The 16,423-nt window shown below is 33.0% G+C and overlaps 2 protein-coding genes across 2 annotated transcripts; one reads left to right on the plus strand and one right to left on the minus strand.

Annotated features, from left to right (window-relative positions):
* The first annotated feature begins 1,229 nt into the window (after positions 1-1,229).
* On the plus strand, positions 1,230-14,683 carry LOC134268695 (poly [ADP-ribose] polymerase 2-like). The gene is made up of 18 exons (XM_062750939.1): positions 1,230-1,362; positions 4,930-5,114; positions 5,365-5,482; positions 6,187-6,390; positions 6,679-6,906; positions 7,084-7,199; positions 7,478-7,650; positions 7,883-7,979; positions 8,841-8,927; positions 9,117-9,201; positions 9,357-9,495; positions 9,819-9,882; positions 10,369-10,500; positions 11,591-11,715; positions 12,203-12,302; positions 13,006-13,104; positions 13,362-13,486; positions 14,147-14,683. Exons 1-18 carry the CDS (start codon positions 1,350-1,352, stop codon positions 14,298-14,300), a joined length of 2,244 nt encoding a protein of 747 aa, XP_062606923.1. The 5' UTR covers positions 1,230-1,349; the 3' UTR covers positions 14,301-14,683.
* A 2-nt stretch (positions 14,684-14,685) lies between these two features.
* Positions 14,686-16,417, minus strand: LOC134268696 (D-aspartate oxidase-like). The gene is made up of 3 exons (XM_062750940.1): positions 16,361-16,417; positions 15,903-16,122; positions 14,686-15,754 (listed from the first exon to the last, which is right to left on the minus strand). The coding sequence occupies exons 2-3, from the start codon at positions 16,038-16,040 to the stop codon at positions 15,626-15,628; spliced, it is 267 nt and encodes an 88-aa protein (XP_062606924.1). The 5' UTR covers positions 16,041-16,122; positions 16,361-16,417; the 3' UTR covers positions 14,686-15,625.
* Positions 16,418-16,423: the final 6 nt, after the last annotated feature.

The following is a 16,423-nucleotide window of genomic DNA, read 5'->3' on the forward strand; positions in this document are numbered from 1 at the left end:
AAGTTGGTTTGATTAAGGGCCGATGAGCAAATTACCGATGGCCCAATGTTGAATTCAAACAGTGGCCCAACATAAGGAGCGTTGTTGGCCCAACAAAGGTCCAATAACATCCTGCTATCTGGGAATCAAGCTCTATGATAAATGTGATGACTTTAACTTTACAATCGTCGACTTTCCTGTCTTATTCACTAATATACCTTCATCACCTGCATATGAGTTTATAAATCTCAGATGAGCATGCTCTACGTGCGTATGTGAACAATTTCTTAAACGATAAACAAGTTGATGAAACAATCAAAAATCAGCAATCTTGTTTAAAGTCATCATTTCGTAATTTCTATCAATGGTCGATACAAGGACCTTGTCAGCAAACACAATTATGCTGACTGTCGTTTTTCATAGTTAATTTGTTAGTCCAGTATTTTATTTTATACACTGATACTGACGACGGATTTTTCCGTTATTTCCCGAACATGACAAGGAGCACACGGCGGTTGGGATCTGTCGGCAGGTAATGCTCACTCCTCCATTGCACCTGATCCCACCTCTGATCATGATGTTTTGGAGGTCCGTGTTTGCTCTGCTCCTATTTTGTATTGTTTAACAGGCGCGGATCTACAAATTTTTCAAGGGGGGAAGGTACGATTTTTCAAAGGGGGTTGAAGGGGATAAGAGTTATTATAACGTACGTTTTACACATACATGTAATTAAATAACTCAATAGGATACAGGATGTAGTATGGTTTTTTAAAGGTGGGATGTTGATCAACCTGGGAAAAAAATATTTGTATGGATTACCTGAAAGTTTTTGAAAAAGAAAGGAAAATAAATCTCCGAACCCGAATCCTATTTTTTATAAAGGGGGTGGGTTTAATTTTGTTTTCGCAACCGAATTTCTTTACATATTACAACATTAGCCTTTCTCTGATCATTTTCTAAAGTAAAAACACAACAAAAATTTGAGACTTTCTTCTGTCTCTTTCTTTTCTGCAAATCCAAAGGAGGGGTTGCAACCCCCGTAACGGCCCCCTCCCCTCCTCTGGATCCGCCAAGTAGCTGGCTGTTTTATGATACTGTTTTCCACAAGTTTCATTTAAGGTAACTCAAGTCATTTCCAAAAGCTTATTTATAAACTGCTAGATTAATTTTAACCCAGGAGTTTCACTAGATTACCGTAAAATCTTTACGCTGTTTGCGTTTTGCGAAATAAAAATCCTAAATATGTCTGTTTGTAAATAAAGCGCCGAGTTTCCAAAACACGTGAAGTAAGGTAGAAAAGTCGACTGTCGAGTCAGAGGATAAAACTGTGTCTATTAGGAACACCAGTAGAAGATCAACGAGTTTTTCAAATGGGCAGAAAGGGTATGTATGAAGATTCAATTACCATAAAGATGGAAATTTTAACTTACAAAACGTTCGAAATATCTCTGTCTGATGGGAACTGGCAACTTTCATTTTGACCCTTGTACCCCTATAGAGAAGATTACCATACAATAACTATGAGATTTTCTCGAGATTTCTTAACAAATATAGTAGTATCATTGTATTTAAGTAAATATTTGGACTAAAAGTGAACACTTTTTTGGAAGATTGGAGCCAGTCTGCATTATTTTGTCGGTGGATCGTCAGTCTGTTTCATGCATATATCTCTAGCACTGCATGGTAGATTTTTAATGTTAAAAACATGTCTTTTAAACATGAATCGGTTAAAATTGCAATTTAAATAACTCAATATTTTGTAAATCAATTTGAATAATTAAATCAAATCCACACTTCGCTGCAACCTGCTGCAAATTTATTGTTTTTCTTTTTTGTTCAATGTATAAGTACATGTATACTATACCTATGCCTGTCCTAGGGCACTCAAAATGCAAAGACGTTGTGGTTAACTTTAAAGGCAAAGTTACAAATCTGAAAGTTATGAAGACCACTGTGGAAATTCTATGTCTCCGACCCAAATAATATAAAAAGACAGTTTTTCATAGAAACTGTATACAAGTATATGGGCTGAGGTAAAAATCTTTGTTAGTCTTCTCCCTTAGAACAATGAAAACATGATAAGATATACTAATATGGATCCATTCTCAAATAATGTTGATTACTTCCTATGTAGCTTGTAACACAAGCTTTGATTGGTTACAAAGTTGGGTGTAAATTTCTGTGCACCCGACTTGAGCTGGGTGTAAATAAAACGTGACGTCACAATGCATACTTTCTCTATGATGAAAACCAAATAACATGACGTCACGAAGCCTTGTAGTACGTAGTTAATCTTATCGATAGGTTGAGACACAGTTGATTAGACTCTGATGTTTACAAAGAATTTTTATGGGTACATAGGAAATAAAGAATGAATCCTCTTAACACTGCAATCTCGCCCCATTTTAAATGCAGAATTTTATCCTTTTAAAAAAGAACAGTGTTATCTTACATATAAGACTTCAAGTATAGTCTGTATAGATACTAATAAAGAATTTTTTAGGAAAGAGACTTTTAATATATACATGATATCAATTAGATAAAGTCGCATATTTCACAGTAAAACTTCGCCATTCGCTATATGAAGGCCATTGTAGTATTAGCATTTGAATGGGAAGGCGGGGCGTCTATCAAGCGTGCGATTAGTATGAATACATAAGCGTGTGTTCGAAGTGTACTACATTTTATGATGAAGTGACACCTAAAACCCCCTTTTTTTAGTGCAAGAGACTGAACTCATATAAGCATCCTTTTTTTAATTTGTCAGTCTTAATTTTTTTTCTGCTTAAATTACGAGTTATATTTGAAATTATTTATTAGAAATTCGTCAAATTATTTATATATAAATACACACAATGGAATTTGAACGTATAATGCAGGATTCACTCTTTTTCATTCTTAGAACTTTATTTTGATAGAGATAATAATCAATCCATTAAATCTTAAAATTAATTTGCTTTTTACATTCACGTGAATAATTATTTCATATCATGTACATATATATAATTTTGCGAAGTTGGTGTGCCACAACAAATGCGGTTGAATTGTGATATAAAATTTCACTCTGTGTATGAAAAATAAATTCGCAAGAAAGTGAAAATTAAACGTCAGTTTAACGTCAATATTATCGTTGCTGGATATTAAAAAAACCTTCAGTGTTAGACAAGTGTACTTTGTACAGTCCAGATTGCATTGTTAAAAAAATTCTCGTCCTCTAGTGAGATAGACAATGAACCATTTCAAAAAAAAAAAAAAAAAAAAACGCCCTTTTTCATTCGATTTATTGTTACATACTAATATTTATATTTAAATCTTTCATTGTTGTTAGATTTTGTGCCGATGTAATTAAAAAGTAACATTTGTAGTGTCGTCAGATGAAACCCGGAGTTTCCCTCTATTTATAATTTAATTAATTACATGTAAGGGTGCATTTTGTGTAATGTGTTTCATCCGATATATAAATCTTTATTGCCTCACACATCAATTTCTTTTCCGTAAGGATTCTTTAATTTAATTGGAATTACGCATTTGTAACAAACGGTTTATTTTCTAAAGATATGATTAATTGGTATTTTTTCAAATAACGATCGTAATTTTTTTTTTATCTTCCAAGAGTCAATGAACGTAACACTGATGTGATGTACATGTATGCAAATTGATAATATAAATACCCTCGGTATTTTTTTTCAAATTTTGTATTAATGAGATATAAGCAGTAAGTGCAAGCTTTATGCTACAAGCCTCCAAAATATATTGATAAATACCGGAAAAAAATCAAACTAAATTGACTGAAATAACAACTAAATCAAAAATGTGAACATGTCTTAAATATACCGTTTTAAAGAAATTTTATCCCATGGTACTTTAAATTCTAATTACCTATTTGAAAAGGATTTGACCATCTCGCAACACTGGACACGATGTCGCATTGATCTGCTCAAAGCATGAAAGTGAATAGATTTGAGTCACGTGTTCAATGCTTTGTTATTCATGAGGTCAAAGGCGGGTTGAAATTTGTAAACAAGGTGCCTTTACTATAGAGATAGGTACCCGTGATTTTGCACCTTTTTGAAAAATAACATGTGAGCGCACGACTGTTTCATTTTCTTTCATGAATTAAAATGACAAGTTTAACTCTTTACATTGACCCTATTTACTACAACTTGAAACATCAATGCGCTCATATAAAAATTGAGCTTTCAAAATGGGGGTGTGGCTTAAAGTCTATGGGAAATCGATGTAAACAACGTACCCCTGCTATATTAATCAGATAAATACGAAATTACAGTGCAAGTAAGTGAAAATTGAAAATGAAATTAATAAACTACAATGTTTGATGAAAAGATTAAGACAAAAATCTGTAGAAATCCTCTAAAATTATTTTTTGTAAATTATCGGGGGGCCAAATGTGGACGTTTAAACGATTCATTCTTTGTTATCCAGATCCAGTCAAGGGTGTACAAGGATTTACCCTGGGTTGTATTCCATACACCCTTCAGCCTTTGGCCTCAGGGTGTATGGAATAAAACCGGGGGTAAATCCCCGTATACCCTTGATTGAACCTGGATAACTAATATTCTACATGGTAAAGCCAACAATGTCATTATTGTCAAGACTTCATATGTACATTAAATAATAAGTCTTCAATATTCCCCCTTTTTTGTCAATTCATATTCACAATAGAAAGTGTATCAAAAAGGGTCAAGTAAGCCATGGCTTTAATTTTGAATAATCATGGACAGAGTCTCTGCAAAATCATCTTGATTCTCAAAGACTAAAAATTTTAGATACAGTATTTCCAAAATTGTACATGTAAGGTCTAAACATGCAGACACATGACAACATTTCACAAATCAAATGAAATGTAAGCCCCTTAATTATGAAAGATACATGTTTTGTTATACACTGTATCAATATAAAAGATAAAAAAAAAATCCTTATATTAATTAGGTAGAAAACCAGAAGCCAATGGAGGAGGGGATGCCCCGGTTTCAAAAAAAGCTCGCCTGGAAGGTGCAGAAATATCTGGATACTCGGTTCAGTGGGAGTGGGAGGGGGATAAGGGAAAATGGACAAAATACTCCGACAGCATGAATAATGACATCACTGATGCATTCAACAGCAAGAAGAAAATGGTAATATATCTTGTTTTAAACATGTTAAAATGTGTTAAAATTCAATGAACATGTAAATTTATTTATTTTTAATCATAATTCATTCTGTTATTGCAATACATATATGTTTCTGTTTATAATACTAAAATATAAAATGCTGTGTGAAATGTGCAAATTGATACCATATTAAAATTTTCAGATGAAGCTTAATATGCTTTCGAGGACTGCAAATTTTGGCTATAGATTGTGTTCATTTTCTTTTTCTGATTAGGTAGAGTTTGATGTTGGTAAAAATGTGGTGATCCAAGTAAAGATGGACCAGATGGTACAGAAAAACAAGAAGACAGGGTGGGAACGGAGAATAAGATGCTGTCTTAAAGAAGATAAAGGTTCATGTATACAAATTCTCTCCAGCTCGATATTTTGTTCTCATTTTACTAAATATTGTAAAAACCTTGAACTCAGCCAACAAAGTTGGAGCAAGATTACATCTTTGTGTGTTACACAACAGTTTCATGCAGATACATGTGTGATATACCGTTTATACTCGCCTATAAGTCAGTGTTTTGAGAGCTGAATTTTTGCCCAAAACTCTATGTCCGACTAATAGGCGAGTCATAAAGATATTGATATTGTTCTAGAAAGTGAAATGTGGCATTTCATATATATTTCTAATGATTACTGAAGAACAAAGCCAAGATATGTATAATCGTTTATGTATTCAAAGATTATACATATAGTACACATATTTACTTATTTTAATAGTTTTACTTTTATCTTAAGTGTGCATTAATTATTTGTTAAATGATTTGAAATTATATATTGGCGTTATTTCGGAAAATAGTAATAAAAACCGAAAAAAACGCCAGTACATTGATTTAAAATGTCAAACGATTCTGGCAAAATACCAACTTATAAGTGGGTCAATGGCAAATCCCTAGAAATTAACCTTTAAAAAATACAACCGACTTATAGGCAGACCGACTTATAGGCGAGTATATACGGTAGCTATGATCTACAAAGTTCTAAAAAAAGATTATATTTCAATTTTTGTAAGATTTTCTACATTCAGTGACTTGAACTTACATTACAGACTTTTACATCTGGCAGTGGCAGGATGAAAAGGGGGGCTGGAACCCTTATGCTGTGGAGACCTGTGTCGATTTAGAGAGGGCTGAGGGGAAGGGTCACATAGACTTTGAGGCTTTTAAAAGGTCCTACTCCATAGATGTAGCCAAAATGGAGCAGATTAACACAGCAACTGATGTCAAACGGAAAGTAGACAGAGTCAAATCAAGTGAGTTAATATGTAACGAGTGGCATACAAGTGGCATATATTGGTTATTGTTTAATATGTATTTGCATAAACAATGCGGAGCAATAGTCCTATTTGTAATTTTCTGATTTACACTGTCTCTAATAATTTTACAACTACAAGATATTGAAGACTTAGAGAGATTGCAGACTTTACATAAAACTCAAAATACATGATACATGAACATGCAGCTGATGTTTATTGTTTCTGAACTGTACAATTATAATAATTCACCTCTTTCATATTTATTTGATTTATTCTATATTGAAGATGCTATTGCTGCTGACCCCTCAGCCTCAGGAACAGTTATAACAGAAATCAAATCTGAAAAACAGGAAGATACAAAGGGTTCTGGGAAAAAAGGTGTCAAAGTAAAAGAGGAGCCAATGGAAGAAGCGGAGGAGGAAGCCGGGAATTCAAAGGGGAAAAAAGCTGCAGCAAAAAGTGGACCAAAGAAGGGAAAATCTGGGAGAAGGGAACTGGGAGAAGAAGAGAGAAGTAACAATTACATGATTATATGTTTACTTTAATTGCAGTAAAAGGAAATAAGGCATAATTAAACTTACTGTAACAGTTTCAGAACAGATATTTATAGCATTCTTAAACTTAGTTCCTTTTAATCTCTATTTTTCCTCCAGACGTCTCACTTTCTATGTTGTCTGTGCTTTATTTTAGTTCGTACTGTGGTAATATCTGGTAAGGCACCTGTTGATGCAGAATGTACATCTATGGTGGGGAAAGCTCATGTATACTCAGAGGGAAATGATATATGGGACTGCATGCTGAATCAGGTCAGTCAGGAATAGTAAGGCTCTTTAACAAAAGTTGCATGTAGTTCAGTTAAACATTTTAAAAAAGCTGGTTAAACTATCAATAGAATTAGATGAATTCAGTTTTTTTTAATTTTTAAAACACTGCAAGGATAATGTACAAAATTTTAGAGTTCACATATGTCAATTTTCAAGCATAATTTTTTTTTACTTAAGTAAAATTTGAATCATTATCAATAACCATGTACCATTTACATATAATTTACGAAATTGAGAGTTGTCCACCTTTACCATTGTAGACCAATGTGGGTAACAACAACAACAAGTACTACCTAATACAGCTGCTGAAGGAGAACAGTAAGAACGCCTACCATGTGTGGCAGAGATGGGGGCGTGTCGGGTACCACGGACAGAACAATCTGGTTCCCTGCGGAGGCGACCTGGAGAAGGCCAAGGATGTATTCGTGAAAAAGTGGGTTAACATTCAATGTTTGATACCAAAGTAAATGTAATTTTATTTCTTGTTTTCAGTATTTGATTGTTTTTCTCATTGTTACAGTGATAACTTTACTTTATATTGTACTACATGCAGTTTTGATCCTGGGGAACCTACTTCATATTGCTAATTTATCACTATTTAACAATTAAAAAATCAATAACCGTATAAAGTTGATTGTTTTAATATGGATTCTTTTTTCCATCAGGTTTAAAGACAAAACCAAAAATGATTGGTATCAAAGGAAACATTTTGAAAAAGTACCAGGAAAATATGACCTGCTGGACATTGATTATGGTGCCAAGGTAATGTACGATGTATCAAGTTAGCTACATGTTTAAACAGGCCTCTGCATTCAGAAGTAAACTTCTATGATCTCTAGGGGATTTTACTTATAGACAATTTATAATGAGCTGATTTCAATGTTACTTTCTTAGTAGAGTCATTTTTTTTTCAATTATTTCTTTGTATATATCTTTTCACATGTACTGCATTGTTTTGAAAAGTTAAATATATATGCATAAAATGATAATTATCACTGTCTGGTTTAAACTTATAATGATTTTACAGCTGTATCTACTTATACATTTTTGGGGTGAATTAAGGAATCACTGTCTAGTTAGAAGGGTATGTCAGGGACATCAACAATAGTGGGAAACATGGGATAATTTAAGCATAACGGGCTTCGCCCGTTATGCTTAAATTATCCCATGTTTCCCACTATTGTTGATGTCGCCCGTTATGCTTAAATTATCCCATGTTTCCCACTATTGTTGATGTCCCTGACATACCCTCCTAACTAGACAGTGATTCCTTATATTTCCATTTCATTGTGAAATAAAATTGTTGATTTAGACTTTAAAAATGTAGATAAATAGATTTAAATCACATGATGACTTCCATGCCAATTTCAATAGTCCTCGCCAACCGACGTCAAACACAAAGGCAGCCGCACGAGATTTACATGCATATTTGGCCTCCTTAGCGTCAGACACAGAGACAGATGGGCACGAGAATTGCATGCATATTAGGCCTCCTTAGCTCCCGACCTACCGACCTGCCTAATTTGCATTCCGGCAGAATTATGAAGAAATAAACTACCCCTAACTTTCAAAGAGTTATCACAGAGAAAAAAATTAGAAATTGAAATATTTATTTATCATTAGGGAGAAGATGAAACAGATGCTGTAAAAATCAAAAAGGAGAAATCTGATGTTAAAGTTCCAGACTCCAAGTTAGAGAAAAGACTTCAGGTACAATTCATCCAATGATTTCATTTTCAAGTAAAGAAAATAAAGAAATCTTAAAACATTATAAACTTTAAATTAGAACCTTTTTTTCTTTACAAGTTCAACAAAGCCTTAAAAATATTTAAGTTTATATGTTCTGGGCAGTAAAACTTTCCTTTGACATTATGGATTCATGAAAGTCATATATTTCAGGACCTGATGAATTTGATATGTGACGTAAAGATAATGGAGGATACTGTACGAGAAATGAAATATGACTGTATTAAGGCACCACTAGGTACATGGCATGTCTTAATCTTATCTAAATTAATGGAATATGTTCTGGTAATACATGTATCTCAACAGTTTTTGAATTGGATTCAAGATTTTAAAAATTTGAAGACAAAATTAAATTTATAGCAGTTGCTTTTAAAGCATTTATTTAATCTGTAGGTAAGTTAACAAGTGATCAAATAAAGGCGGGCTACTCAGCCCTGAAGATTATTGACGCATGTATAGAGAAGGGAGACTTTGGGAGAAAACTCACTGATGCTTGTAATGACTTCTACACTAGAATTCCTCATGACTTTGGGTAAATATTTGTGTTCTGTTAACATAAATGAACAAAACATTGACAAATATTGCTTTAATGTGCAATAAATATAATATATACATTCTCTAGTATAATTCTTTCAACATTTTTTTTTGAAACATACATGTTTCTATAAAAAGTTAAATAAAATAGTTAAAAGTAGTTAAAAGTTAACAGGGAAAAATCCCAGCTTATAGTTTTGCTTAGGTTACTTCAAAAATATTTGTTTTGGATGTAAATTTTTTTAGCCTACCTTATTACGCGTATTTGATGTCCCTGTTAGATGTGAATATTGAGCTAGAATTATTGTGTAAACTTTGCAGCATGAGAGCACCCCCAGTCATCAGAGACAAGGAAACGGTGAAGGCAAAGCTACAACTCTTGGAGGTGAGACGAAAATTAACTTTAGACTTTCCACAGCATCTAGTGTTTAAATAGAGAAAATGTGTTTTATTACCAGTATTTATGGTTGTGATAGATCTATAATCACTGCAATTTCGTACATTAAATCACAAAGTACCGTTTATCCAGTTTTTTTCGCGATGATCTATTTTTTGCTTTTTTGGCGATCATTTTTAATTCGGAAATTATAAGACACGAAAAATTATGTCAGCTATAATGTGACATAAAAACGTTACCATTTTAAATTAAAAAAATCTTCAAACGTAAAATTAAAATAAAATAACAAAATAAAAACTGTACTATTAATCTACCTCTTTTTCGCAAAATTTCCAACACATGAAAAAAATGGATATACGGTATGTATGTTAGTGTTTGCTGATTTGCCATTTTGGATTTAGTACATTGTATCACAGCTAGAGTAAGTTTGTGCTTATTTTGCTTTAATGAATTATTTTCTTTTCATTTTTACAGTCTTTGGAAGACATTGAGATTGCCATGAAAACTCTGAAGAGTGGAGATTACTCCGAGAATCCAGTAGACAGACATTACCATGCCCTGAAGTGTGAACTGCAAGCCATGGATAAATCAGCTGACGAATTCAAAGTATAACAAATATTATTTAAAATTTGCCTCTATTATAGAATGTTGAACACATAAAGATTACAAGAGTTTTATGCTAGTGCAATGATTTGGGCCATGGATATCGGCCTGGATAGCTCAGTTGGTAGAGCACCTGACTAGATATGCAGGGGTCCCGGGTTCGATTCCTGGTCCAGCCATACATTTTCTCCTTTCCTGCTACAGATTTGGTGCTGTTCACCACCCTTTGAATTGCAGGTTAAAGTCCTTCCAGGGGATAATAAGAACTTGGGTTGTGTCTTCGAAGGCGAAGACAATTTAAGGAGGAAGTAATGTAATGGTTTTGGCCGTGGATATCGGCTTGGATAGCTCAGTTGGTAGAGCACCTGACTAGAGATGCAGGGGTCCCAGGTTCGATTCCTGGTCCAGCCATACATTTTCTCCTTTCCTGTAACACAAGCAATTTCCATATTACATTCTGTATACAGGGTTGTTTAATTTCCACCCCATGTTAATTTAGCCCTTTCACTCTTGCAAACAATTTTGTTCCAATTTAAATGCGCTCATTCACAGTTCCATTTCAAAAATTATACCCTGTTCTTTGAATTTGTCCTGTTTTAAATTTGTCCATCTACAAGTAGGGTAAAAAGAGCAACAGCAAACAGGATTAGAATTTCTAGTATACAATAACATTCTTCTGAATATTAAAAATACATACTGTACATGTACATAAAATGGCATATTCAAATTTTAGCGTAATCACTGAGTATAGAGTTGTGAATGATGTAATCATGAATTAGTGCTACAGATGTCCGTGCTGTGTATTATATTTATGAATACTTAGCGGTATTCATGAATTATCGCATCTGTGTCTGCACCAAAGCCGCTAAAATATGAAGCCCGCTTTTTTAAGTACACATACAGTATATTACCTACACATGTTAATACCTCAAATAATCAAAGATGGTATTTTTTGACAATGGAATATATTGCTTCACATTAAACTAGAAGTATCCTTGGACAATAAGAGTGTGGAATACTAGGCTAATGTTTGAAATCCAGACACAGCTAAATCTAGTTCCTGAGGATTTAGAAGAAGTGTTTCTCTTTTCAGATGATAAATGAATATCTTCAGAATACTCATGCAGCTACACACAACCAGTATAAAATGCAAATTGAAGATGTGTTTGAAGTTGAGAAAGAAAATGAAGCAAAACAGTTTGTTGACCACAGCAACAAGTAAGAAAATGACCACTTGTAATCAGTGGCCCCATGACTATAAACTGAGAAGAGACTTAATTAAGTCAAAATTTCAAATCAAAATAACTTGAAAAACATCTGAAAATGAAACTCAATTTTCCTCATTTGTTTGGATTTAAATATTATACTTAACTGCAAATTTTTAAGAACATGATGTTAAATAAAACTAAAGTTATTAAGAATCAAAATTTTGACTTATGAGTCTATTTTCAGTTTATGGTCAAAACAAAATAACTTTTCCATAATTTTGATAATGATAAGAATTTTTCACTATATCTTTGAATAAAAATAATATACAGAACTGCAAATTTTTAAGCAAATTTGTTTTAGAAATGATACTCATATTAAATATCAAAAATCTAAATTTTGACTTATGTCTGTTCTCAGTTTATGGTCTTGAGGCCTGATGTCAGGGATTGAAGGGTGAATAAACTGCATTTCTTTCTATTTTTATATAATTTTGTAGAATGCTGTTATGGCATGGTTCTCGTTTAACTAACTGGGTTGGCATCCTCTCTAAAGGTCTGAGAATTGCCCCTCCCGAGGCCCCTGTTACAGGTTACATGGTAAAAATTTTACTACAGTGTATTTTTTACATTTTGATGACGATTTTTCATTTCCTTTTTCAAATGTCAGTATGTTAACTTTAATTGCTTAGCATTTCTTTTTCAAACTTTATCCTTGTAAAGTATGTGCTTTCAGCAGACTGGGAAGACAAGTTGCCAATATGATACATTTATATTATACAGTAAAACTCGGTTATAACAAAGTCCTGGGGACCTGTGAATTTAATTCGCTATATCCATAATTCGTTATATCCGTATAACGAATTCGTATAACCATTATAGCAAATTTGCAATATGCATGTTTTCCTTCAGGTATTACTACCAAATATGTTAAGGAAGCGAGTATTACAGAACATATCTTCGATAACTAAGGTTTTATTATGAATTTTATATACAAATGCTAAAAGGAAATAAAATCAGTTCAATTTATCAAATTTTTTATAATCTTGGAAAGTTCGTTATAAAAGATGCAAATTTCATTATATTTAACCTCAACGGGACTCAAAATCAGTTCGCTATATCCGTAAATTCGTTATATCAGAGTTCGTTATAACCGTAAAATTTTACAAAGATTTGTTAAGAATTTTGCCGGGGACCCAGAAAAACTTCGCTATATCTGTGAATTCGCTATATCCGTGTTCGTACTAAACGAGTTTTACTGTATATGAAGTGAATAGACACTAACTAGTGTATTCTATTGTAGTTTGGAAAAGGTGTGTACTTTGCTGATATGTCAAGTAAAAGTGCCAACTACTGTTTTACAACAAGATCTAAAAACATTGGTTTATTACTCCTGTGTGAGGTATGATAATTATTTCCTCTACATACTTTTCATTATAATACACCCAATAAAAAAAATCAAGTAAAATGTATTTTCAAATATTTAATGGTGTTTTACCCAAAGCAAGTACAGTGTATTTCTGTTCTAAAAGTTATTTCCATATATTAGTATAAATCTTAAATAATATTTTTCATTTATTAGCTCCTTTCTATATGATAATTCTAGTAATATATTTTCTTACTAATTTCTTAATGGCGCGTCCCTTTTCCTTTGATCAGGTGTCCCTGGGAACCACAAATGATTTACTGGCAGCAGACTACAAAGCAGATAAATTACCCCCAGGAAAACACAGTGTGAAAGGCTTGGGAGCCGTGGCCCCAGACCCCACTAAACATAAAACTCTGTAAGTATGACAAAGGTTGTTATCTCGAAGCAATACAGAGCTTAACATCAGTATAAATAATGAAAGTATGGCACACATGTACACGTAGCTTATACTCTAACAACAATATGGAGATTTACATGTGATTTTAGATACAGATTAAAATACAATTCTCTGAGTATGAGATAGCTTGTAATTTGACAACAGAATTTAGTCTGAATTAATCTTAGACTGAAAAGTAAGTATAGATATATACCACAAGGACTGTGTGTGTGTGCTTTTTATCATTAGTAAGGAGAAACAGAGAGGTGGCTGCAACCCAAATAATACATTCAAAGTCCATCTATTCTGTACGTGTACCATATTGAAAAAAAGAGGATGCATGTACAAATTATCAGAAAGAGAATGTCGACAGTTGTGAGCAATGTGACCCATGGGCCTCTGTTTGTTTTCCTTTGATTGTAAAGTTTGATACATGGGTATTCTGAGTCTATCCTCAGAAAAGGCCTTTCTGTGTTACCAGATTTTTCATGTCTGTAAGAGTAAATTTGCTTTGGGGAGTGTGATTTAACAGCCTTTTATTCTCAATACCATGACATCTTTCTTAATTTGCTAAATATTTAGTGTAAACTATTTTCTTAAACCTTTTTGAAAGTCTGAGAATGTTTACTTTCATTTCAGGCCTGATGGGACGATTGTTCCTCTAGGAAAGAGTAAGAACACGAATGTGAAAAATCCTAATGGTTACACACTGAATTACAATGAATTCATAGTGTATGACACCAAACAGATCAAAATGAAGTATCTTGTGAAGGTGAAATTCAACTACAAGTGATCGCAATTCAACATCAACATGGAAGACTGTATAGTATTACTGTAATGCAATTGAAGTCTGTGGCTTTCCATAGAGACAATATCTACATAGGTTGTGAATTCGTGCAAGAAGAATTAACATGTCATAAAAGGATTGACATGTCAAAAAAGGCATTAACTTACAAGATCTTTGTTTATGACTATGGTTAAAATGTTGTTGTTAGTTCTACTTTCAGTATTTGTTAGTTCTACTTTCAGTATTGTTTTGTGTTTTAAGCCTGGTTTCACTGTAGAGAGTAGAACTTCTGTATTACTGATTTCGCTGATGTCTGCAGAGTATTGTTATCTTCTTTCACAGTAGTTGCAAAATGCTTTCGATATCAATAAAACAAATGCAAAACTAACTGTTTAGAAATTGATAAGTTTTATTGACTAAAATAATTATCAGATATTACCAATGTGTGAGACAGTGCTACATATATATGTTTCTAATCAGCAAAACCAATTTAGGGGATCTAAATATTGGCCTTCTTGTTTTTCTGCCATTTATTTTCCGACAGTACCATCTGCTTTTTTTTTTTTTTTTGCTATTGTTACAGGGTTATTTTTGCTTTTGATTGAATGCATATACAGTATAAAATAAATCTCCTGTTAGGGTCTGTTATTTAATTAACATGTGAATCAAATACTTCCTATAAATTACACTTTGTACAGTCACACAATAAGTTTTAATAACATAATATGTAAAACATTGCTTTTAAGCTGATAATATACTAGTATGCATAGATACTATAAACGTCTTAAAATTTATCCAAAATCTGGAAGTCCAGATGATAATTATAAATTAGTACAGAATTCATAGAATTCCTTTATCATAAAATACACATTTATATTTTCAAGGCTCTAAAATACACTTGCGTCAGTGATCATAAATAATTTATTATAAAACTCAAAATATTTGTTTCACAGGAACCCAATAGATTAGAAAATTGTTCACTTGTCAAAAGTTTCTAGATTTCTTTCAAATGCCAGTCAAATCTGCCTTCGCTCTTTTTATTCGGTATGAATTATTCAGTATTTGGATATTTATTTAACAGTTTTTCAGATTTGATAAACAGTTATTCAACTTCAGGTTTATACGCAGTCATAAAGTAAAAAACGTCAATTTTGGGAAAAATTGCCTATAGTTAAAAAAAAAATTGCATAGTTTTATAAGTTTTATGAGGGAAAAAAGCAATCTTGATTCTTAAGTAAAACATCAGTGATACATTCAGCATAATTCTGATATAATCATCAACAACTGGATAATTAAATACCCGGTATTTGGACTTGGTTTGATTCCTTGTTTCATAACTTGGAGAGTTTCTGATGAGCATTCTGTTGATTAAGCTGCTGTTTAACAAGACATGCTGCATGTACTCCACACCCCCAGCTTAGACAGACACCATCTGATCCATGTCCGTAATTATGCACCACCTGCAGTAAAAAAAAATTTACATTGAATCATCAGGTAAGTAAAGTTTTACAATTATTAACGAAATATCCAAAAGAAGTTTAAGAAAAATATAGGTGCTAACAGCATTTCAGACGGAAGTTAATGTAGACGTATATACTTGTCACCTACAGGAACAGGCCTGCCTCTGATAGGGATGGTCTCCACTTCCAGTCGTACCCCTCCCGATCTCCAAGGTCTCAGTCCTACCCAGGTACGCTCGATCTCCGCGTGTTTGAGTGAAGGAACTAGATTACAACATCGCCTCATGATGTCGTCATAGTACTTTTGGTCTTTCTCTAATCTCTCCTCGCCTCGCTGCCGAGTTCCACCAAGAACTACATTGTCCTGACTATGAAAGGTAAGGTTTGTGCATTTCAAACCCATTTAATTTATTTATTTGATATGAATTCAAGTATGATATGGTGAAAACAAAGCAATGGAAAATTAGTGCATCCCAGAGACTGCATGATTTGTGATTTGCAATTTAATAAGACACTTTTAATCATTAATTGGCAATTACAGGCAGTTTTGCAGCATTCCTACGCATTATTCAATTTATTTATTGATTTTCAAATAAATCTAGTCACCCTGGGTAAATGTATGTATCACCATCGTCGGCAATGTAGAAACTTTTAATCCATGGCGCCTTC

The sequence above is a fragment of the Saccostrea cucullata genome, unplaced genomic scaffold (assembly GCF_032062105.1).
Source record: "Saccostrea cucullata isolate Sc308-1 unplaced genomic scaffold, CSIRO_AGI_Scuc_v1 ctg9156, whole genome shotgun sequence".
Taxonomy (NCBI): Eukaryota; Metazoa; Mollusca; class Bivalvia; order Ostreida; family Ostreidae; genus Saccostrea; species Saccostrea cuccullata.

Coding starts and splice junctions, on each gene's coding strand:
- LOC134268695 (XM_062750939.1), top strand. Junction 11,716..12,202: donor TTTGTTGACCACAGCAACAA/GTAAGAAAATGA, acceptor ATAATTTTGTAG/AATGCTGTTATGGCATGGTT. Junction 13,105..13,361: donor GTTTATTACTCCTGTGTGAG/GTATGATAATTA, acceptor TCCTTTGATCAG/GTGTCCCTGGGAACCACAAA.
- LOC134268696 (XM_062750940.1), bottom strand. CDS start 16,040: ATGAGGCGATGTTGTAATCTAGTTCCTTCACTCAAACACGCGGAGATC. Junction 15,755..15,902: donor TCAGAGGCAGGCCTGTTCCT/GTAGGTGACAAG, acceptor TTTTTACTGCAG/GTGGTGCATAATTACGGACA.